Source organism: Mycteria americana, chromosome 3 (assembly GCF_035582795.1).
Source record: "Mycteria americana isolate JAX WOST 10 ecotype Jacksonville Zoo and Gardens chromosome 3, USCA_MyAme_1.0, whole genome shotgun sequence".
Taxonomy (NCBI): domain Eukaryota; kingdom Metazoa; phylum Chordata; class Aves; order Ciconiiformes; family Ciconiidae; genus Mycteria; species Mycteria americana.
The window spans coordinates 52,025,455-52,049,584 of record NC_134367.1 but is presented as its reverse complement, the minus strand read 5'-3'; the positions used below and the strand labels follow the sequence as shown (position 1 = coordinate 52,049,584).

The 24,130-nt window shown below is 41.2% G+C and overlaps 1 protein-coding gene across 4 annotated transcripts; it reads right to left on the bottom strand.

Annotated features, from left to right (window-relative positions):
• Positions 1–289: 289 nt before the first annotated feature.
• CEP57L1 (centrosomal protein 57 like 1) lies at positions 290–24,080 on the bottom strand. 4 transcript variants are annotated; one of them, XM_075498510.1, is made up of 12 exons: positions 23,940–24,061; positions 13,787–13,936; positions 11,585–11,726; positions 9,699–9,878; positions 8,998–9,116; positions 8,461–8,577; positions 8,094–8,171; positions 6,239–6,337; positions 5,439–5,516; positions 5,079–5,308; positions 3,254–3,398; positions 293–1,101 (listed from the first exon to the last, which is right to left on the bottom strand). In XM_075498510.1, exons 3-12 carry the CDS (start codon positions 11,721–11,723, stop codon positions 871–873), a joined length of 1,416 nt encoding a protein of 471 aa, XP_075354625.1. In that variant the 5' UTR covers positions 11,724–11,726; positions 13,787–13,936; positions 23,940–24,061; the 3' UTR covers positions 293–870. The 4 variants fall into 4 exon arrangements, with proteins under 4 accessions (XP_075354627.1, XP_075354626.1, XP_075354625.1 ...); XM_075498511.1 differs by lacking the exon at positions 13,787–13,936 and having other exon boundaries at positions 292–1,101; positions 11,585–11,740; XM_075498508.1 differs by lacking the exon at positions 13,787–13,936 and having other exon boundaries at positions 294–1,101; positions 23,940–24,080.
• Positions 24,081–24,130: the final 50 nt, after the last annotated feature.

The following is a 24,130-nucleotide window of genomic DNA, read 5'->3' as shown; positions in this document are numbered from 1 at the left end:
TAAATAACTAAATAATTTATTGCAACTAAATAGCCAGTGTCGATTCGAAGTCACTGCTACATCTTTTACCATATGTACGTAATGGGGAATGGAAAAGAGCAGACTCAGCATTAGCATAAAGACCCATCTTGCATTTGTATGAGTATGCAAATTCCACAACATGTACTGGTACACAGTTCAAGGTCTCCTCTATAACAGCTCAATTATTTTATACTGTGGTAGAAGCAGGTTCTGTTGATGAGAAGACAAGCATCCAAGCTTTTGGTACTGGCCCCTTCCCTGCACTTATCAAGAACACTCTCATGTTGTTGGGGTTTAACGAAGTCATGGGTTGCGCTTCCAGTCCCTAGCTGTCCCTAATACTAAGACTGTCAATAAAGCTTATAGAGTAATAATAATAATAATTAAGAAGTAGATAAATAAGAGACAGTACCTCTTCCTCTGCCTCAGTTGCAATGGTCTGAATCTTCAGCTATTAGAGAAAAGGAAAACCACTGTTGTTATTTGAACAGAAGCACTAGCCCAAGTCATTCTGGAAAAGCAAGCTCTAAGTATCTCCTTGGCAGTGGGGGGAACAGCACACCAAAGATCGCATACTATTTTAAGTGTAAAAAAGGTAAAAAATTTTATTTGACAAGTTAACAAGTAAGCATTTCATTAATCCATGAAAACACTTTATTACAAGTCAGTGTAGTTGAATTATAGCTACCCTACATGGAAGTTAATTCTGAGGTGAACAAACTGACCCAGTAGTGAGTACACAGTTTAGAATGTAAAATGCTATATTTATTTTATTTTTAAAAGGTATTTTGTGAAATTAAAAATTTACTAGCTGTCAGACAACTTCAAAAACTTCTAACACAGTAAACTTCAGAACTGTTGTGCCCACATGATATCATCTTTTTTCAGTGTTGACTGAAGTTTTTGCACATTCTTTAGCAGCTGAAGAGAGCTTCTGCTTTTCTGCCCAGGGCAAGGTTTAGACATACTTTTCCTTACAGTGACTGCAATCTCCTTTGCTTCCTTTTGGTCACCACACTTTAGTCTGACATGAGCTGCCCCTTGCTTCAATTTCTGAGTTCTTCTCTTTAATTTCTGCACCTAGGAAGAAAGATTACTAATTAGAATGTTACATATTCGGAAGATCTAGAGCTGTAGAGCTTACTGGACTTCTACCAAACTCCAAACTAAAGATGTCTAAGGGATATTAAAAAAAGAGTTAAAACCTACTACTCTTGCATACAGTTGTCTCGCTGTAACAGAAAGCACTACAGAAAACTGACCTCGCCCACACAGAAAGCATTGCAGAAAACTGACCTCACCCATACTCAATAGGTTGTTGAACCCCATCAGTCCCTAAAGAAAAAATGCTTGCTTCAGAGAGACGGAATATCATCTGTTACCAATTTATATTTACAACAGTCTTTTTCCATTTCAGATTGTACTACCCTAACCAAAAAAAAACCCCAACAAGCCTATAAAATGTATACTGTTTATTATTGGTTACAGTATCTAAGCAGTTTACTTTGAAGCCTCATAACAAAATTGGAAAACAGAATAAATAGGGTTGATTGCTAAAGAATTTTTTTTTAAATGTCATATAGTAAGTCTTGACTTGCACTTCACATGAAAAGGTCACTCCCAAAGATAAAATTAGGCTGGAAGCATTCCATATGCCAATTCAGGCTTTAAGTCCATTTCTAAGAATAATTAACTTTAATTGCATTCTAGAACATATTATTAACTGCGAAACAGAGATGACTACAACATTTTTAGTGTGACAGGTTCTAAAAGCAGAAATATGTATCAGAAATATTAAGATTGGTCTGTACAAAATACAAATAGAAATGTCTGTGCGCAAAAGCACCAGAAAAAATTATATAGGCCAAGGGGTACAGGAGTGGCCTGTATTGATAACCAGGGCATGATAGACAGTAATCAAACAGACAAACACAAAGAATGTGCTATGTACATCATGACCCTAAGGCGTGTGCTCTGATAAGGCTGTACCAGAGCACAGATGACTTGCCAGCAGATCTGCACCCTGATAACAGGCAAGGATGACAACAAGGTTGCACCACATTGTATGTGCTATTCCTCTTCTCATCATCCCAAAATGAAGGCAGACTGTAGCCATAAAGATATGCAAAAGGAAGAAACAAAGGTGCAGTTGTTGTCAATTGTCTAAGGTTCCTGGAGGATGAAGTCAGCAAGATTCTGAGGCAAGGAATAACACCATAATTGTTGGCTCCTCAAGAATGTAAGAGATTTATCCCAAAAACAGTTGACGCTGCCAAGAGAGGCAGTGAGGACTCAACAGTCCATGTCCTTTGTCCATATTGCTAACATGCAACTCTGACAATTCTACTTTGACATAAGCACTTTTGTGCTTGCAATTACGTGGACAATAAAAGGTTTGAGTGAATAAAATCTATCAAAGAATGAATGTGAATAAAATTGGTCAGATTTAAATTAACTATCACCTCCCCCTTTCATAAGGTCTCACACTGAGTTTTGTTTTGTTTCCTGTATAAGCGAAGTTCTTAGGTGAGTCTATTTATCCTGAAACATAGGATGAAGAATAGAAAACTATCAGACAGAACTATGGATTGCATTTTTTACCCTTATGTTCCAAAGCAAATTGCTACAAAAGGGTTAAGCTGTGCATCTACAGAAGAGTGATTTTATATGGGCATGTATGAAAAGCTGTTCTCTATGGCTCTAAAACAAATACTGACAGAATGCGTACAGGTTAGGGGTTAAACAAAACTGAAAGGCTTGTCTGGCTATGACTTTGGGGAGAAGCCGTGGTCAACAGACTCCTTGGTTAATAAAAAGCTTCAATATTTCAGTAATATAAGACATTTAATCCAGTCTGTACAGGAATTATAGCTTCCTTCTCATTCCCCAGAGGGACAGGACACAAAAGAATGAAATCTCAACAGTTTGTCTTAACGCAGTGAGCAGAAGCGACAGACTGAGCAACCCAGCACTGTATGGCAGAACTGCAGGAAGTTTTCCCACTAGCTTACATACCTAGCTGCCAGCTGTAAGTACTTTTTCTTGATCAAAAGAAGGAATTGGAGGTACAAGAACACTGAGCTAGCAGCCTAATTATAATCACCCATACTGGAACATCCTGGCTTAAGCTAAGCATTCCGGTGACATTCTAGTTAATGACAACAGGAGGCAGAGTTGTGGCAGCCTTTCAACTAGAGTGTTACTAGCTAGAGAGTTTACATCTTATTCTTACAGAAGCCTGATGCTTTTTCAGCTTGGATATTTGTTCTCCTTTAATCTCCATTTGTTTTACAAGGCAATCCCGCTCCCGTTCTAGGTCTTCACGAACTTTGGAGTCTTGAGTCTCCTGTATCTGCTTCAGAAGTTCTTGATGCTCACTATTAAAGACAAGAACGGCACAGTAAGTATTCATGATATAGTCTCCAGGATTTCTTCCAATACTTTCAGTGTATTGCAGGAGTTGCTAGCCGTTTTGTCCAGAGTACAGCAATTTAGCATTATTTACCCCCTCACACAATACGCATTAATCTGGAATACATTCACAGTAGAAAAGAAAAAGTTTTTCCAGTGGGTCTGATTTTCTCATTCCAAATTTGTAGCTGATGTGCATCTTATTCCTCTCCCTTGCCACAGTCATAACAACTACATGTGTAATAGTGTGCAAAATGCGAATTTGGAAAGTAAACAGCAGCTATGCAGTACGGTATTTTTACTTCCTGCCCAATTCAGTGCAGACTTTGAAAGCTTAGTGTAATACAGAAAAGCATTATTTAAACTAGTACATGTAAGTTATAGTTTTTCTGACAGATAATTCAAATTAAAATATTCTACTCAAAAAGATTTGCAGTGAGGTGTGCTGGTTAATTAAATTAACCAGCTTAATTAAAATAAATTGAGTAGATCTACTTGATACTAGATATTTGAACTAGTCAAAAACAGAGGCCCTCTCTTAGATAAATAATCTCTTTACAAAGGTCACGGTTTCTTTTCTGACTTCTGAGTAACTGCTGCTCCTTGACAGTTTAATTGAAGCAACTGGTTGTTGCCATAAAAAAAAAAAAAAAGCCTGTCCTTTAATTGCTATGTGTAAGTCAAAGCTTTTTGAAGAAGACATTTGTCGCCAGGTTAAATTTTGCCACACCAAGGATTTCAAACCAGTGTCAACATCCTAACTGGTTTAACCAACACCCTAACTGGTTTAACCAACACATCCTCCTCTGTTCAAACCACAGCTCATCATGTCGACATGTCTACCATGACCAGCTACATAGCTTTGGCCCACAATTCTATACGCTTGCATTAATGGGAAGATGCCTAAGAACACAACAAGTGGTAATCCACATTTACTTGCATGGCTAGAAAGATACATACACTCCAATCTAATGCGTTACCTTCTTCCACACCCTGCCCATTTTCTGGCAGGAGACTGTCCCTCTTTCACAACCCCCTTACAGGACTGGCAAGTTCTCCTGCTATCAACAGGGAATAGGAATGAACCCCAGACTATCTCAGCACAAAGACCCACCAGGTACGCACGTATGGAGAGAACACAGAAAGAGTGAGGCCAAAGTAGTAGGCTAGATGTTGTGACAGTACTATTCCTGCCACAGCTGTACTAACCTATTCTACCACGCAGACTGACGGCATGCTGCCGGCCTACTTAACATTAACATGATCTTTGCAGCCTTCTCCAGGAAAACATTCTCGGTCTACTCCGTAGATCTCAGAATATGTTTAAAATTTCTAAAAAGCACAGGCCTGAAAGATTTTTCGTTTGCTGCAGCTGTTACTTCAGTAGCAGCTCAGTTAAGTCCAGGATGTGGAACCAGAAAAACCCAGCTGAAGAGCATGTTGCCTGCTTACAAGATCAGTTAAACACCAGAATAGAAAGAATTTTTTGAATGAGAAAAATCCTACCACTCAGGCCTGCTCAGGCTATTCTGTCAACATGTAGTCCTACACTTAAAACAGGCTAGGTTCGGCTATAGCACACCTGTAGCTTCACAGGGCTACCACTGAAGTCACTTTCACTCATAACACCAGGGATGAGTACTCACAAGCTCATTTGACCCAGCTCATCTTGTATGGCCAACAGAAGGTCTGAAAGACTTCTGGTGGCAGTAGGTGATGTGGAACAAGAAGATACAGATTTTGAAAGTGCACTGCGTCCTGAAATCCCAGATGTAGCTCCTCCTTGGCGTCGTGATGAGGTACGTGGATTGCGATGCTTCATAATGTGCAACACACTTTGTAGGTTTGCACTGACAGAATGGCTGGAACCGACAGACTTAAAGCAGAATTATTAAGTGGTTTACAGAAGTGATTAATGATTACAGTAAAGAGTTATTCTTTACTTACTTACTATTCTTATTCAAACTGTAGATGCCGATTTAGCGAGAACATTTGGTTTCACTCACCTTCCCAGCCACAAAAGGTAGTTCACCAGCCCTTACACGTAATTGTGAAAGGTGCATTTTCTTCATTGTAGGATTTCTCTGCCACAAGATAGACAGCAAAAGTAAGACAAGGAATTTCTGTCTTAATGTGCTGACCCAACAGCACAATCTTAAGCTTTTTTTTTTTTAGTAAGTAAAATTCAAATAAGCAGTGAAATGCATCATCTCAGTTTCCCTCTGGTTAAAAAAAAATAATTTCCCTCCTGTATGTGGAAGTAGTAGCACTTTCCAACAGCTGAGAGAACTAAATTTTATTCCAGATGCATTTAGCAGATAGTTTGACAAATAGGTTGACATTAAAGAAATTAACATTGCTTACTCAAGTTTGCAAAACCACAGTTGCAAAATTTTGACTGACCTGTAACATGTGTTGCAAAATGAATTCTCTTGATTTCAGCAATCCTCCCAAAACACACCATCTTAGGATGCCTAGTTAAAATTGCTTTGGAAACTAATTTTGCCACATAAACTGAAAGGCAGCTAAGACAGGACATGGGGGATGGCAGTAAGACTGTAATGGAGGTTATTGTCATGCCGGTAAGGGAAAGTTTTCCAGTGAGGTGCTACCAGCCCTAGCCCAGTTTTAATTGCCAAAGGAAAAGAAAAAAAGAGGTATTCAGCACTGTTCTTCACTTTGGAAATGGAGTAAAGTGCAGCAGACAAATCAAGTGCCTCTTACATAACCATTTTTCACAAATTCCTATCTCTGTGCGAGTCAGATGCTATCAGCAACAGTATGCTAATAAAAACCTTCATGTTACCTTCTTAGTTTTTTTATTCTTCCCATTTTCCTTTTTAGGTTCATTTTGAGATGTTACTGAAGACATCAAAATTCTGTTTATCTCAAATCCTGTTTGAAGCTGTAGGAATAAGCAAAAAAGAAAACAACCACTTAATGTAATATTAGAAGTATGAAACCACATGGTCTAATTAATTCCCTCTTTCATGCATGGATGAGAACCAATTAAGGGCACTATTAACTGTCCTGCTTGCAAGGCATAAGCTACACTTAAAAACTGATCAGATTACTAGGATGGCAGGGTATCAGACAGATCTTGCAGCCCTGTCTTAGAAGTCCTCATTTTCATATTCAGCTGCAGCAGCTGTATTTTTCACTGTGACAACCAGCAACTGAGATAAGCCAATCCTGCTGCATGCTGGGGATCTGATCATAAAATGCAAAGAATATGAACATTTGGATTTTACAGTCTGGGGGCAGAGAGAACTGAGCCTGTCTGTGTAACATTGAGGTCAAACCTGCTGGACAATCCTTGGATTGCTCTGTGGTTCAAAGTTGATATAAAGACCCATGATAAACAGGATAACAGCCATTCCCAATTAAACATAGGACAAGGACTTTTTTTTGGCACGTGTAACAGTTCCGGCTAAACAATGCTGGAGGTCCATCACAAAAGTGAGATTATTCTGGCTTTTCTGTCATCAAAAGGAAGTGAACCACCCCACGCCCTGTGTTTCCAAACCCAGATCCAACAGACATAAATCGATCCTGCAGTGAACTAAAATGGTAGTAATACTAGTTTAGGACTCATTTACTACATCTAAGTCCTTTCTTGAGCAAATGTTTATACTACTGCTAAAGTCAGACTATCTGCTCTGGGAAAGTCATTCTTACTATGTTTCTTAGAAGATAAAATCTCCATACTAGGCCTCCTGCTCTGCAGCAGCAAGCAGTTTAAGCAAGAAACCCAAAAACCTGCAAGTTTTCAACTGTGTCATTCTGCTGGATCCTGGAGGTGGTCAGATACCTGAGTGACAATCTGCATGTTATTTCAAGCTTCCTGGACTGATGAAAGCCCGTCATCCTTGGATGAGGTACAAAAACTGACAGCAGTGATTAATTAATTCAAACTGTCAGCTTTCCTTATGGCTAGGTTCTTTCAATATTATTCTTCAGCTCTGCATCTCCCCACCCCACCCAAAGGGAATGCCACCACAACTGCTCTCTTTCAAAATGGCTGCTACTTCTCAGTGAAGTGAGGTTCGGAATACCTGAAGCTACTTTACCCCTTTAACAAAAGGTTTCTTTTGCTCTCTTTGGCAAATATTCCTCTCTCAGATGGATGGTGGCCCAACAAACTGATTATGGCTTCAGAGAATAATGAATTGTTCAAGCTCTCACTTAATGAACAATGTAACAGTATCACTGATTAAAGACTTTTCCAAGTATAGTCCAATGTATTAGATTTTGGCAGATCTTAAGGAAAAGAGGAAAACAAACAGAATAACCAACCTTACTTGGGGTATAAGGTTTCTTGTATCACCACTTCCTAGTTACTGTAAGTTAAGGTTATCTGATTTAGTTGCAGATTCTCTAGAAATTCATTTTCTACTCAGATTACTTATAGCAGCTTTGAGGCTGATGAACTGTATCGTTAATACAAAACCAAGTAGAATCTTCCTTGATTGAGATATGCAACACACCTGGCAAGCTTTCTATGATGTAGTTTATAACTCATCTATGTAGTATTCCGGGAGTTCTCGCTGGGTAATAAACACGTGGAGTTTAAATGTAATAAAATAAAGGGTATTTTGGACAGAGAGAATAGCTTTCTTCAGTCACAAAAAATAAGATAAAATAAAACCTTTTCAGTCTACCTGAGCAGTTTTGTCTTGTATTAGCTTACGCTGATGCTCTTCTTTACAAAACTTTTCTTCTAAGTGTTTGATCTTGTCCTGAATTTGAAGGCAAGAATGATTAGTCACACTTCAGTTCGCCATGCCAAATCAGAAGTCTGAAGTAGCTTACAATTGTAATCTGGGATAAAACAGGACTGTAGGAATTTTTAAAGCCCAGACTGAAAAAAACTCATGCAAATGAAGCCATGGTGCCATTCAGTCAGGTATGCTTTATGATCTTAGCTTTAACAGAGGAAACTTTTGCAAAACTTAGTCCTATTAACAGTATGCCATACAAATTATATCAAATGAATGACTTTCAGACTGTCATCCCATGCATGCTTACTTCTGCAATTCTCTGAGTAGCAGTAAGTTTAAGGCACTCTTTCTCTAGCATTTCAAGCTTTTCAAGTTTTGCATGCAGTTCCAACCGGTTCTGATCTTCCTCTTTCTGAAGCTGGGCCTGGAAAAAAGTAAGCAAGAATGGAGTTGGCAGCTGACTGAAATTGTTTCAGACAGCAAAAAACCAAACACACTACAGTAAAGGTGTTTAACTAGTTTAAATTTCATATTTTTTAAATTGCAAAGTGATGAAAAACACCAGGCAGGCAGACAAAGAAGACTTAAGTTTTCAGCAGCCTTTTTGTCTACCAAATGTGCAAGTATTAGCATGGTTTTGCTCATTAGGAGTTCCACCTAGGGAGTCTTTTCATACAATTCATTGAACGGTTGTCATCAGCCAGTCAGACAGTAAATTGCTTCCGTTTGCTACCACCCTGACCAGAGCTAAGGAAAAATGATGGCTGTAAAAAAGTTCAGATCTTACACATTTCTATACTTTTTAACTATATCACTGCTTTGTTAGTATGCTGAAAGGCTTCACCTGTTCTAAAAACATTTTCTTTTCCAGTTCCGCACTGGAAACCATTTTCCGCATGTAATCCAGCTGTTTCTCCAGCAGGGAGCAGCGGGATTGTGCTGCATTTAACTGCACACTTATATCTACAGAGAGAAACAAAGACATTCAGTACAGCAATGGGAGTTACACATTTAGCCAGTCTGTCATCTCATTGAGGAATTCTCTGTCTTCAAAACATGCAAGAAAAGTTTTGTTAGTCTGAACAAGTTCATGTGGTTATAATATATTTTATATATAAGACATGAGAATAAAAATGTTTTTCCAAAGCTAGTCCCTAATTTGAATTCCAAAGGTGTGAGCACTGCAGTTACTTTGATTTATATCAGCAGATATCTAATCAGAATCTGTTTCTTCCCGTCTCCTCACTTTTCTCAAGTTACCAGTGTTATACATGTAAGCAGCTCCTTGCTTATTGTAGGAGTTAAACATACCACTTGAAATCTGCTTATTCTTTAAAATAGCGTTATGGGTTATGCACGACTTGGTTAATATATGTAAAAAAAATTCTCAATTTGATCCACAATTATCAAGCTCCTGCCCCTCCCCAATTCTGAAGCAAAAAAGAAAGGGGGGTGCATTAATTAGCAGTTTGTCAAAACAAACACTCCCTGGATTATGCAGTCTTGGAGTTGCTGTGGCTACACCTTATCACTCAAGAGAAATACCTTTCCTCTGTTGCATCAGTTCTTGATGTGCTGTGTCCTTTTTGTAGGATTCATGCTCCAAGGCCTTCTTATACTGAGCAGCTGCTATGGATAGGCTGCACAGATTATCTTCAGCCTGTGACTTCTCCAACTCTAGACGGCGGATCTTTTCTTGAAGAGTTTTCAGGGCTGCCATCACAGCTAGCAAACAATACAACAGTTACACCTTACATAACAGTTCCTATTATTATTATTACAAACACTTCAAACAGCAAAATACTACCTGAATTTTCTTCCTAGGATCACTCCTAAAATGAATTATATTCCCCAGCAGTACACTAACACACGCAGAACATATCTGGGAGAAAATGGACATATTTACTGCATAACTGAGGTATAAAGCACAGGTCCTATGAGCAAAACTATTTTCACTCCAAATGGTAGCAAGCACAAAGAAATTGTAGCAAATTGAGTATAACAAACCCTGGGACTTCTGTTTATACAGAAGCAGGCAACACAGGTATCCAAGTTAGGTCACACGTTTTGGTGTAATGCAACCGGTGTAGACAGATTAAAAAAAAAAAAAAATGGACTCAAGACAGGGGGGAAATCAGATACAAAGGGACATTTTAGTAGAGGATGCATTTTAAAAACTTTATTGTTTCAAAAGGTAATGATTCAATGTCTAGTTTCTTGTTATTTGCTGATTCTTTAAACCATAGAAACAAGTCTGCAAGATTTTGCTTTCAGCCTCAAGTCAGTTTGTGTCAAAACTATGCCAAAAATAGTTGCAATTTCAGCTACAAGGAAAAGACTACTAGCTCTCCAAAAAATATACACACCTGTGGAAGTTTAAGACATGTTCTGTAACAAGTCAAGCTTCTTTTCTGACATTTTATAAGCCTTGATAGTTTCCCTGTACCAATTCTCTCAGTAGTGGAATACCCAAAAAACATTGCTAGCTCCATAACAACTCTCATCAGCTTATCACAGGCTCCATTAGAATAAAACTAAAAAAAAAAAAAAAAAGGCAAAAAGCAGATACCAGAGGGCAGAAAGATGAAGTGCAACCACTTCTTCCATCTTTCTATTGGCATGCCAAACATTTCTTTACTTAAACACTTACCTGCATAACATCAAACTGAACATTTTAATCCAAAAAGCCCAAACTCTGTATGACAAAAGATTACTACAGAAGTCACAGATTCTTCAAACGAAAGAACTATGATCACACACACACAGAGGCTATGTCTGTGCAATATTACAAAGTTGTCCATGATAGTAAATCCAAGTATGGTATCCTTGTGATTCACTGAGCTCTCCAGATATGCTAAGTCACCGAGCATTTGCCCTGTGAGCTCCAGGGAGTAATCATCAATTAAGGTACAGGACAATCATAGTGGACCCATATTTCCTACAGACTAACTTTCACGCTGCTAACTTTCCTGAAAGCCTGCGTTATTCAAAAGTTCTCCCAAGGAATCATACCACACAAAAAACTTTAGAAGTGATTTTAAGCTAGAGGGAGTTGAATAGCACTACACAAAGCCATTTTCAAGGCAGTGTACCATACTAATGATCTTTTTTTTCTGCATTTAAAGTCATGAACTGCTTCTGCTGAGTTTGAAGCATTCTCGTTTGCTTTTAGAGGAAGTCTGACAATTTTAAGTTAAACAATTTTCAAAGCCAAAGTTTATAAGGATGTTAGAAGACTTGCAGCAGTTTCCATTCCAGACGTATGACTTCAGGGAGACTACTCCCTCAGGACACATATACATCCTGTCTCAATGTCAGTCTGATAATCACAGCAAGTCATTGAACTGAGTAAAACAGAATGGGGAGTTTGCTCAAGAGATTTCACGTGGAACAATTAAAAAAACCACTTTAAGGACATATTTTGGCTTTACCTTGGTTATTGGGGATAGAAGGCCTGTCACCAACAGCTGCCAACTTCTTTGATTCTATATAAGCAAAGGCTGCAGGAAGCATCTTATCTGGTGGCTGAAGAAAGCTTCCTATGAAACTGTTCTTTGATTCAGAATCCATAGCCTGTAAAAAGAGAGCTATTTAATGCCATTAGCTCCTTAATGGACTATGTAACTTTTCAAAGTATGTCACTGGGCTGTCCCTGGCTCTGTTTATATCAAACCAGATCATGTGCACCAAAATAATAATTAAAAAAAAAAACCACACACCCCCAGATGAAACCTGTATTTTGATGCAATTCCAAAACAATGCCTTACATAACACTAAACGTAGCTCTCCTCGACCACCCAAAATTTTCTGAGATTTTTCATGGTGCTTTCTAATAACTTACGCTGATTTTTGTCCATTTAAAAGTCAAGGATTAACAATATTTTCTATTTTACAGACTTCAGTATCTGCCTCTCAGTGCTCCCTGCAGAGCAAGCATTCCAAGTGTTACAGCCTGTTTTCATTTGCAGCCTCCTTAGTGCTCTAACACCTATCTTTTTACATATGGCTTTATTACATAATAAAGATATAGTTCTCCACATTTAGTGTTGAGATAACAGAAGGATATTTAACATGCAATATCCCCAGCATTCTCCCCATTATTAAGCGTATGTATTAAGTCCTGTTTCTCCACTCCCTTTCTGCCCCACCCTTTCACATTCTTTATTTTATAAAGATAGAAGCGCTTTTGAAGACAGTCTACGCCTTGTCAAATAGTGATTTTTCTTGATACTCAAGACATGGACAGTGAAACTTGCAGAAAATGCTTTAGTCTAATACAACCTCTAGGAAGTTAAAGCAAGTTTTAAATCACACTGCAGCTACCTAGCAAAGCAGTACCAAGCATTTCACTTGATACAGTGTAAGAAATGATGAGTATATACAGCTTCAGCTGATAGAAAAACAGCTTATTTGAAGGTTCAATGATATAACAATTATAGTATCGCTCGAGTTTACAATACAGGGCATGCAACTGGAACAGGCTTCCCACTTGGGCAAGGCTATTTACAGACACTAGTTCCCAAGAAAGTCACCCAAAGGAGGTATCTAGTAACAGGAGGAGAAACCCAAACCAAGACTGGAACCTGCTGACAAAGCACACCCCAGGAAAAGCCACTCATACCTGGTGGGCGGGGAAGAAAGTTTTCAGTAGCGGAAAAAGTTTCCAGGAACAGCCCTTCCAGCACTGTTTCAGAGGCCGTATAAAATAGAAAAATCATCATCCATCCACACCGCCTCTTCAAGATACACACTAAACCAAAGCTACATCGAAATACTTCCTTCCTCCTCCAAGTTGTCATCACGGAGACGTTGACATGAGCATCTCTTTGCCAGGGCTTGCTTGACTTGGGGCCTCCCAGACGCCGCTGCTTTTGTGTGCTAACACCCCTGGGGCAGATCCCACAGTTCATGGCGGCCCCCCTGGCACCGGCATCGCCCCCCCAGCATCGGCACGGCCCCCCAGACCCACAAGAGGGGGGCTGCCCAGGCTACCCTCGCACCACAGGCCTTTTCCAGAGAGTTCCCCGTGGGGCCCCACCGCCATCCTGCCCGAGCCCAGGCCGCAAACTCTTGGCACTGGGTTGGCAGCTGCAGGCAGCCGGGCACGCCGCCATCTCTGGTGAGAGGTCCCACCTGGTGACCCTGCCACATTTATGGCCACACAAGCCATTTATGGGCTTCCACAGCTCCATCCTGCAGGACCAGGAAACACTGCGCAGGGACACCCGGCCGACTCTTGTCAGCCAGCTAGGCCAGACAGGCGTATCGGCCATTCCCAACAGCGCAAGGGGCAGTGGCAGTGAAGGGCACGCAGCAGGGAGCAGCAGAAGTCTCAATATATGGATGAGAGAGTCCTGCGGCCATAGGCAGGGTCAAGGCCGAGACAGGAGAAGAGATGGGCCTGGCATGGCACAGTGCACCAGCACAGTATTCCACAAAATAAGAAATAAGCAAGACTTACCCATTTTCCCATTGCTTCTCAACCTCTACATGTTGGTGATAAAAAAGACTAACAAAGTCCATAAAAATACATGTATGCGCATGCAAGAAGCTTCCTACTGCTGCTGTGAACAGGGGAAGGCAATTTGGGAAACTCCAGAGGAAGAAGGTGGGTTTTGCTTACGCCATCTAACCTTTTATCAGGCAGCATAAGCTGAGACTCGCTTTTCCGACGTCCTCTGGTGGAACATGGCTCCCTCGCATATGCCTGCAGCTGCTACGCATCAATTAGTTTCCTTATTACTGTCACATAAACAAGTTCTGCCGTTTCCAAGGAGATGGATCTGTGGACAGTTGTAAGGAGGGCGGTGATCCGAAGCAAATAATGAATAAGAGAGGGAGGGAATAAAGCACCAGAAAACTTGTGCAGACCCACAATTTAGCCAGCACCGCAGAGGGTAACATGCACCCTGCGACTGGAGGGGGGAGCTCCCCAAGCTGCTCCTAAGAGCACAGCCTCAGCGAGGGGTGTGAAGGAATACAACACCGCACGACCGAGACACCTGTGTTTGCAGAACCCCCGCTGTGGACATAGTTACGGACGCCTTGCTTTGCCACAGCTTCCTCAGACACAGAGGCTGTGTGAAGTAGGCTGAGGGAACAGTTGCTATAGCACTTGGAGGCTCTGCCACCGTAACTACGCCAGTCCTTTAATATCTTAGCAGGTAAATAGAGTTTATAATAACCATCCTGCACAGGAGTAATCTCTACAACACTGCAGGCCTCAGGCAAGGACATGGGCCAGGAAAAGGACCAAGTCACAAGGACCAGCAAGACATCCCCAAACATCCTGACCACTTTCAGCCCACTAGGACAAGAAACCTATCAGGAAATAATTACATAGCTTGACATATGTTTGGATGTCAACTGTCCTACCATCAACTTTTTCCCCCACTATAAAACCACCACAGACAGGTTTGCTTTCTAAAACAGGTTACACGTCCCACAACCATTGCAAGCTTAACCTATTGCTCTTTAATTCCACTCTACCCTGGATGCTGGTACACAGCCCTAGAGAGGTGTTTTAAAGTAGATATTGCATCCCGAACGGCAATGTTTGTACTAATGTAACTCCACAAGGCTTAGGGGTATTTAGCACTTGAACAACACTTGTTAAAGCAGTCAAAACACCGTTGTTTAGACAAGCCCTGGGTTGAGGAAATTAGTGCACTCATTCAACTTTGGGGAACAGCAAAGGGAGAAGTATGCATATTAAACGGAGGTTGACAAAATACCCCGGTTACAGGCGGAGGGGAGGAAGAAGGAAGAAATGCCCCACTCCCACCCCAGCAGCCTGCACTGCTGCGGGGAGCGGGGTGAAGAACCTGCGTTGTGCAGGTCACATCTGGAGTCGCCACCAGCCCTTTGGGTTCTTCACCAGAACTGACCCAGCCTGCGTTGGTGGACGCAGTGGCGATGGTCAGATGCCCAGTGTTATTTTACACAGAAAAACACAAAGTAGCTGGTTCATACATACCCTGCATCAAGTATGGGGCAATTTAGTGCTGCCTGTGGGCCTGCTGTTAACCGTCAGCCTGGCCCAGCCACCTATGTTGTCTCCAGGCCTGAATCAGGAGGCTCCCGGAGTGCAGTGCCACACGGTTGCAACCCTGGGCATGGTACATGGTGCCAGGCATAGCAAATCAGCTCTGTGACAGCACTGCACTAACGCAATTCCACCGCCTACCTCCTACCTGGCTGCAGCCTGTGTGCTCACCCCTTGGGTGTGAGGATGAGCAGAGCTGGTCCCTTCAGCAGGACTGCTTCTGCCTGTTGGCTCACCGTCACACGCGGGCTGGGAGTGAGCTGGCACAAAGGCTGCTGGGGAGCAATCCCATCCTCAGGTCCGTACCTGTATACGTGACTTTCATGCCTCAGAGGAGAGCAAGCAACTGGAGTTTGGTACCTTAAGACAAACAGAGAATTTCCCATTTCATCATGGTCATGTAAGTACCAATGTGATTTACCTTTACACTACTTATATTTATTTTTTCTGAATATGGCCAGCATTGAGTGCCAGAGTACTGGATTGGGCTGCTGTAAAAATCAATTGAAATTTTAATTACTGCTGCCGAGCACAAGTAAGCATGCCAATAGTAGGGAGGTATTGAATACCACTGAAATCCTAAATGTTACAGAAAGACCATTTATGACTTCCTCATCCTCCTCCATCCTGTTCCTCCTCTCCATTGCTAGCCACATCATTAAAAAAGTTTCAAAAAAATTACTTTTAAAGGTAAAAGTCCAAAAATGTTTTGCCACATATACAATTATGTCCCATACTGTAAAGCAGCATGTGGAAAAGCTTTTTCCACATGTGAACTATAGCAGATTCAGGGAATAATGCTGGCTTAACAGTTTCCCAAAAAATATACACTAAGGGAATAACGTGATAATGTAAGCGATACTTCCACTAAGTTCTCCAATGTTTGTTATCTTACAGAGATCCTGGTTCATTCAAATCGCTGTGAGGGCAACCTTTTAGAACCAAAGAAAGAGGTGCTGTCAAAACACCTTCAAAGAGGAAAAAGAAAAAACAGATCAAGGCATTTTTCAGAATGAAATACAGAGATATCTATCTTCAGACCTGACCTACTGGGCATGCATGATTTATAGGTTTTTTTCATAACTGAAAACAAAGTCTCAGATGAATCAAGGAATGATTCACTGTTTATCTGACATAGTATAAGAGACATTTTAAAGAACTGCCCCAGCACAGGCCATACCAAGAAACTCCCAGAATGTTGGCTGCTGCCTTGTCCTTTTGAGCCAAGCCTTGCTGGCAAAAGATTATGTGAGAGGCCATTTTCGTGACACAATCCAAACTGGTCTATTTTTTTCCCCTTTCACTTTCCTTCGAGAACCAGGGAAAAGCTTGGTCAGCTGTACTAGCTGTGCTGCAACGCTCTTTCAGACTTATTCCTGAGAGACAAAGAACAGCCTCTCCACTGACAAAAAGAAATAAATAATGTGGTAGGCAAACTGCATTGTTGTTTTGGGAACACCCAGTCTCTAGCATCCTGACACAACTGCTTTAATCAGCCTGAAACATATGACCTTGCTCAGGACATATCTAACTGGTACTCATATGCCTTCTTTAATCTAAGTGGGTTAGAAATGAAATGATGACAGCTGCAAAACTAATAGGAAGTGAAACCTCACTGAATCAATAAGGCATTTCAATGTGTTTTTAAGTTCTGTCGAGTCCCACTTTAAATAAGTTTAGAACAAATGACTAAAATTTGTTAGAGTAATTAAGGAACTTGGGAGTTTTTTGAAAAACTGACACAGGCAAATCCATGGGAGTTTGTTGTACAAACTGCGAGATACAAACTGACAGTCTCCAAACTGCATATATAAAGGTTAAGTGTCTGGTTTCTTCTTTGATACTACTGTAGCAAAACCTATTCATTCCTGAATTTCAAGTCTTATGCAGAACATTCATAAAATCATTTTTTTTCACTCTTGGAAGAAAAGGAAAAGAAATTGTATTCTGTGTTTTCTCATGACACTGTATGTACTGTGAAGTATGATAAAACTTGGTATTTTAATGAAAAAAAAAACAACCCTCCTAAGCATTTTATTTCATTATGTCAGACCTTCTAAGCATTCATACTGATATTTCTCTAGTTCCTGTTTGCTAGAGAACAAAAAAGAGGAAGAAAGAAAATGGAATGAGTTCCTTGCTCTTCTTCCTTTGGTCTTCTTTTTCTCCCACTCCCTCTTCCAGCATAAAAAGTTAGGGTTTTTTACAAAGTAAAAAGAGCCATTTTTCCCACACAAGAAGAACTATCAAGTTTTTTCCCTTCATACTCAGGATCCAGTTCCAACAGATGCTGTCTGCTCTTAGTACACTGACTGATGTGGACATTGAAGGTCCTCTCCTCAGTACTCTCCAAAAAGTTACTTTTTCTCCTCACTGTTATTTTCTGCTGATGATGCCATGACACTGTCTTACATATGTGGCTTGCTTAGCTTGGTCACTTCTCTTCACCCTCAAAAATCTGCTTTTGCTCGTTAGATTGGAAACAGCTCTCATAGCTTTCTAGAGAGCGAAGCAGAGTACATGTGCCCCGACAGATGGGAAGACAGGAGGAAATTACTGGCTCTGGCTATTGACCATGGATTAAAAAGAGGAAGACTTTGCTGTTGTGGAAAGGGAAGGTTTCCAGGGGCAGCTGTCTCCAGTATAGAAGACTGTGTATCTGTGCACAAACAGAATAATTAGAGATTAGAAGGGCAAATGCAAAAAGGAAAAGACATATTAGGGTAAGGTGGGGCAAATGTAAGAGTGGGTTGAAATGACAATCATAGTGAAGAAATATGAGGTAGGGGATAGTTACTGCAGGTACTGACTCATTCACAGTAAACACTTTTACTGCATGATAATTTTCACCTTTTATGTCTCAAATATTTAATGGGATCATTGAAAGATGGTTCAGAACGCTGCAACTTGCCCTCTAGGCAGATGAAACACACAAATTATGTCTCCACCATTGCCTTGGAATTTATTTTAAAAGTAAAATTCTGTTTTTACCAATACTTTCTCAGGGGAAGTGTCAGTCTCTTCATCCAACACCCTTTAACCTAGCATGGAGATGGAGTAGGAGGTAGATTTTTAGCCAGATAACTAGAAGACCATGACATGGACGAGCAGAGAAACACAAAGAGCATCATTGTTCATAGGATTTGTCTCCTTTTACCTACTACCACCCCTACATTTTTTTTTCATAGATTCCTGTGCTACTGATAACTAGGCACCTGTCAGGGAACAAGAACTCCATTCTGCATTTGTACATCAGGCAACCTAAGAAAAAGAACAAGGAAAAAACAAAATACTACCAAGGAAAAGATAAGTTTCACTCCTGGCAAGAAATGATTCTCAAAGTCATCTTTTGTCAGCAATGCTTGTCTTTAAAGATGCAGAAAAACTGCAAGCAGATTTAAGTCAGAGCAACTCCTCATCTTATTTTGGAGACCTATTTTGTTGAAGAATAATTTTAAATAATATCATCTGTTTACATGACTCAGAATATTCATAGCAACTCCAACTCTGCATCCTGAACAAGCACAATATCCTAAGTATTAATGCCAAATAGTTTGTGTATCATACAGTATAATGAATACTCAAAAATGCAAAAATGGTCTATCACTACTTCTGGCCTGAGTTGTCTGGGAAAACTTACAACATTCAAAGTCATGCAACAGAATACTTGTTTCATACAATCTGTATATTTAAACTTGCGTGACTTCAGAGATGCAGGAAAAATCTGAGCAAGATGCTACAAAATCCTGCACAATGTTGCATATATAAAACTAACTTCAGTTGTTGACTATAGATTATTTAAGAGACATTTCTCCCCTATTAACTAGATGCATGGTTTCTGACTGCAAGGTAATTTAGTGGATCTCTAGGGACTTGACTTAAATTCTTGCTATTTTGTGTGACCTTAATAAATCACAGAGGGATGGGACTGATAAGGGACTGATGTTCCAGGATACAATGAGCCTTCCAGCCTCAGGGCTGAATCCCGACTTTGGTAATGATAGGCGTACATTCCCTGCATGTAAAAGAAGTGCAGGTATACAGCCAAAACAAGCAGCATGCTCAGTGAGGAGCTAACAAAAGCTGTGTGTGGGGAAACTCTATGAACATAGATGTGTGTGAAGTCCCACCCTGGTGCTTGGCACCTTTGTGCTCTTGGGACTCAGAATTTGGAGTCCTCTTCTGGTGGTGAGTGCCAAAATCTGTTCTTTAAAACAATGAATAAAGAGTCCCTGTAGCTTCTCTGGTCTGTGACTTCATTTCATGTGGCTGCTGGCCACAGCATTTTTCTTTGTGTTATTACTGGAAAACACCAAAGTCTGTGTTAACAGACAGCCTGCCAAAGGTGTTTAAAAGGCCTATTGGGCTGTCAGCAGATAAAAAAATTCCCAATAAGCAGTGTTCATTTTCTTTTAAAGTGTAGCTAGAGGAAATAGTGTCCATCTTCTCTATGCTGTTACCCAGTGCTTAGAGCATTGGCCGGGAAGTGGAACTTCCAGGGGAGCATTCATGCCGCATCCCTGACCACCATGCTAAACTGGGAGGAGGAAGAGCAGGAAGGAAACAGGGAGTCACCACCTTTTCGTTTGAAGTTATGACCCTGTTCAGACAAGCTTGTAAGAGTAGGAGAAGGAGAAGGCAGCTGAAGCAAAAGACAGAGTAAAATAAGGATGTGTCTCTCTCATCTAGTTTAATTGTTGCAAGAGAGTCCTGGGTTTTATTTACACATTTTTGTAGTAAATAGTACCTGGATAAAAACCAGCACGGGCTTGGGAATAGCTACCAGAAGCCAGGAGTAAGTGCCTACAGCTCCCTGTGTCTCCTTCCTTCTAGTTCACACCAGTGCCACACATTTGCCATCCTTTCCAACAGGGACACAACTTCAACAGGTGAGGTGATGAATGCTTCCCTTCCATTTTGCAGTCCTTCTGAGCACCTGGGACACTCTCCTGCGAGTTACAAGATGTTGATGTAAATCCCTTTGAGCTAAAAGCCGATTCTCTTGTCACTGAAGGTGAGCACTCCACCAAATGCCGCCAGGCACTGAAGCTAGCTGTGGCTATAACAGAAGAACCTGATTTGTTGGGCTCAGACAGGTTGCTCTTAGCTGGACCTCTCTTGGAGCTGCTCTACCTACTTCCTAGACCACAAGTGGGCACAAAGGGGAGAGAGATGCCAAGATGCCCAGCTTGGGACAATTCTGGACATTTCTATCCAGCAAGAGACTAACAAAGTTCAGGTGGCTGCTCAGTGGAGTTTTTCAGATCTGAATTTTTAGTTTACCAATGCTCTTTTCCAGGGTCTAGCCCTTAGTCTTTCAGGCTACATTTATACAGTTAAATGGAGTATAGTCAGGGAGCTGGCAAAGTACAGCAGGACTTCAAGTGGCCTGTAGTTCTGGTATGTCATAGCCCAGCTCTTCTCAAAGCAACCCATGCTTCAGCGTAAAACTATTCCATAGTCTTTCTGCCATAAAGATATGGTCCCCTAAGAAGAAGCCGGTGGCTAACTTACCCATCCTTGCTGCATTTGTGACCTCTAAGGAGGCAGAGTGGCAGAGTTTGGCGCAAACGTACAAGGCAACCCACAGTAGGCCAGAACACATGGTAGATGTACAAACACGCACTCAGAAGTAAAACAAGGCCACATTTTCTCCTAGATCTTACGCTGTAGCTTGCTCAATCATTGAGGCCAGTTTGTTGGGATGATACATGAGTCTGGGCTTGACACTAAGCTTGGGCCTCGGTTCAAAGACAGTAGAGGAGTAGCCTCTGGCTTTCTGGTGTCTCTCTGCAAAACAGGAGTCACAGAGCTTTGCTTCCTCAAAGGGCTGCTGTGAAGAAAAATGCATTAAATACTGTGAAGTGCCCAGATATTGTGGCAACATGCCAAAACCCAGATCTAAAAGGGTAGGGTGAACTTTTAGAAGAGAGCAATCCCATCCTAGGTATTTACTAGTTGGAATGAAATAAGCCTCTACAAAACCAGGTGTAAGTAAAAGCAGCTGAAGGAATCTAATTTTAAAAGCAGTTCCTTCTAAGTTGCACGAGTTTTACTGTGTTGTTATTAGTTCTCCAGAAATCAACTGAGCGAGCTCTGTAGTAAAGTGCTCTTTTGTGACATACAGAAACTGGAAGACACTTTTAAAAGTAAATGTAGTATAATTTAGATCTTATAAAGGACATGAATACAACTACTTTATATTGTATTTTCAAAAAATATTTCTGCATTTGGGTATCACTTGCATATGGCTACAGAAGTTCTTATCTGGTTAAAAGAGGGAAGTTGATAAATCATCAAGGAAGGAAATACTGAGGTTTAAAGCAGCCACAAATTTGTTTTTCTTCAGCTTATCATTTTAAAAACTCAAACGCTGTAATTCTGGATGAGTTGCCAGATTGTTTCCTTCATAATTCTGCTTTTCTCTTATCCATTCTTTAGGGATCAAAAACAAGCATATTAACTTCAGTCAGTGAACACGCAAATCATACAAACACATTCCCCTAACTTCAGGCTCTGATTAATTCTGCTGGTAGCCTTTGACCTTGATTTCCACAATGTCTTGCAGTACATACAGAAGCTTGACCTGGTATCGGAAAACTGCAGAGATTTGGTTTGGAAAAAATAAAGCCACCTTCATCTCCATTACCAAAGTGCTACATTAAAATCTATAAAACAAAGGGCTGAAAATCTGAAGTTTAGGCCTTGGAGCCAGTTTCACAATCTGTTTCCTGTAGCCAGAGTTCATTTGCAGCCAGTGGAAAAAACAACTTCTAAAAGATAAAAGGCAGTGCTGTGACTTTCAATCAATCTTAGCATTCGGTGTGGGAATATAGCCGTACTAAAGTCTAACACCAATGCTTAGTTCTGATTCTGGTTCACTTTATTGATCTTGGATGTATGTAGCCATTGTCAGAGACACCCAAGCGCAAACTTATCATGGGAAAAATGAGATCTATCCAACTTCTGAAGATCAAAATTTAGATAGAAGTAAAGCAAGCATACGTGACATGCCTATTCACAGGAAAACTGGGAGACCATAACGAGTGACAACAGAACGGGACAGGAAGCTGAAGTGGTAGCTAATGTAAAACAAAACAAAACAAACAAAAAAAGAAAACATAAAAAGCACTGGCAGAATGATTTTCTTTGAACCCATCAGTTATGATGGGTGGAGGCCTTGAGTACTTAGAGAAGTCAAGACTCACATTTATTACAGGTAGTGATGATTTCAGTAGATATATTGTTCACAAGCGTGCCAGAGGCCTAGAGGAAGCAGCTGCATGAAGCAGTCCAGGCCTGTCCATGCTGCCAAACAATGGTTCGCAGACTCCTTGTAGAAAGGATTTTATGGGAAAAAGAGATTGGTCTTCTTTGAAAGGTACAGGTAATGATAGAATGACACTTATTTTGCAAGCTTTGGGGAAACCATGCCAGAAAACAAAAGGAATTCCAGATGAAGAAACCAGATTCTTTACAAATAAAAGAGCTGTTGATGGCTGGTGTTGGTGAGCCAGCCCGAGCTCTGTTCCTAGACTCAGAAGCGGTTTCTGTGTCTTTCTGTGGTATGCGAGTAGCTTGTTCTGCATTTAACTTCAGTTTTGAGGTCTGAATTTTAGAGTGGGAAATGTGTACATGAGAAATGCAAAATAGTTATGCAAGACCCTATAGGCCCAATGTCCTGTTTCTAATTTACTTGTAAGCGTTCTTTTGCCTTTCACTATACTCAAAATTGTAGTTTTATGATTGCTTTAATGTGACAGCTGTAAGTGGGTGATTCTTTGTCTATATGTTTCCTTCTCCTCTTCTCTGCCAAGAGGTGAATTGGATCAAGGAAGTGACTTGGCTGAAATTAACTTTATTTAAAAAAATGCCTTTTTTTTCCTGCGAAAAGGAAGGAAGGAGACTGTATGGCCAGGGAAACAGCAATACCAGCCCATCTGGTGGCAGCCTGCACTTAATCCCAGAATGGTTGAGGTTGGAAGGGACCTCTGGAGGTCATCTGGTCTAACCCCCATGCTCAAGCAGGGCCGCCTAGAGACAGTTGCCCAGGACTATACCCAGATGGCTTTTGAGTATCTCCAAGGATGGAGACTCCACAACCTCTCTGGGCAACCTGTGCCAGTGCTTGGTCACCCTCAGAGTAGAAAAGTGTTTCCTGATGTTCAGAGGGAACCTCCCGTGCTTCAGTTTGTGCCCATTGCCTCTGGTCCTGTCGCTGGGCACCACTGAGAAGAGCCTGGCTCCGTCCTCCTTGCACCCTCCCTTCAGGTATTTATATACTTGGATAAGATCCCCGCAAGCCTTCTCTTCTCCAGGCTCATCAGCCCCAGTATAATTTGGATTAAAAAACCTTGATTAATTTGGATTAAAAGGCTGCGGAACTGTTGTCCCATTTGAATATTGCAGGGATTTCCCCCCCCCCTTTTCATTTTCAAGTGTTGAAGGCTCTGTATTTCGCTTGCACAGGCTGTTTTTTCTTTCTGCTGATGTGTTTACTTAGGCTACATCAAAGGCTTCTGTTGAAGCATACCTCTGACAAGCCTTTGCAGTTGCTTAGAACACGTGTGTGTTTAATTTTTTGCCAATGCAAATTTCTGAAGCAAACCCACTACCGGGATTGCTTTATTCCTTGGCTGTTACCAGCCATCTGCTTTCGACAACCTGTTGCGGTAGAAAGCAAAAAAAACAATATTAAGGGAAAAACCTGTGCGGAAACGGCAGCGAACGCTCTCTCTTACCCTTCCTCGGCAGCCTCCCGCGGCGGGTCCCGAGGGCCCGCGGGCGCTGCCAGCGGCAGCCCGGCCTTCAGGCGCAGACACCCCCGGGAGCGCCCTGCAGCACCGGGAGGCGGCCGTGCCGCGCGCTGCCTGCCGGGACACGTAGTTCCGTTCGGCGGGCGCGGGGCCGCGCTTCGGCCGGACTACACGTC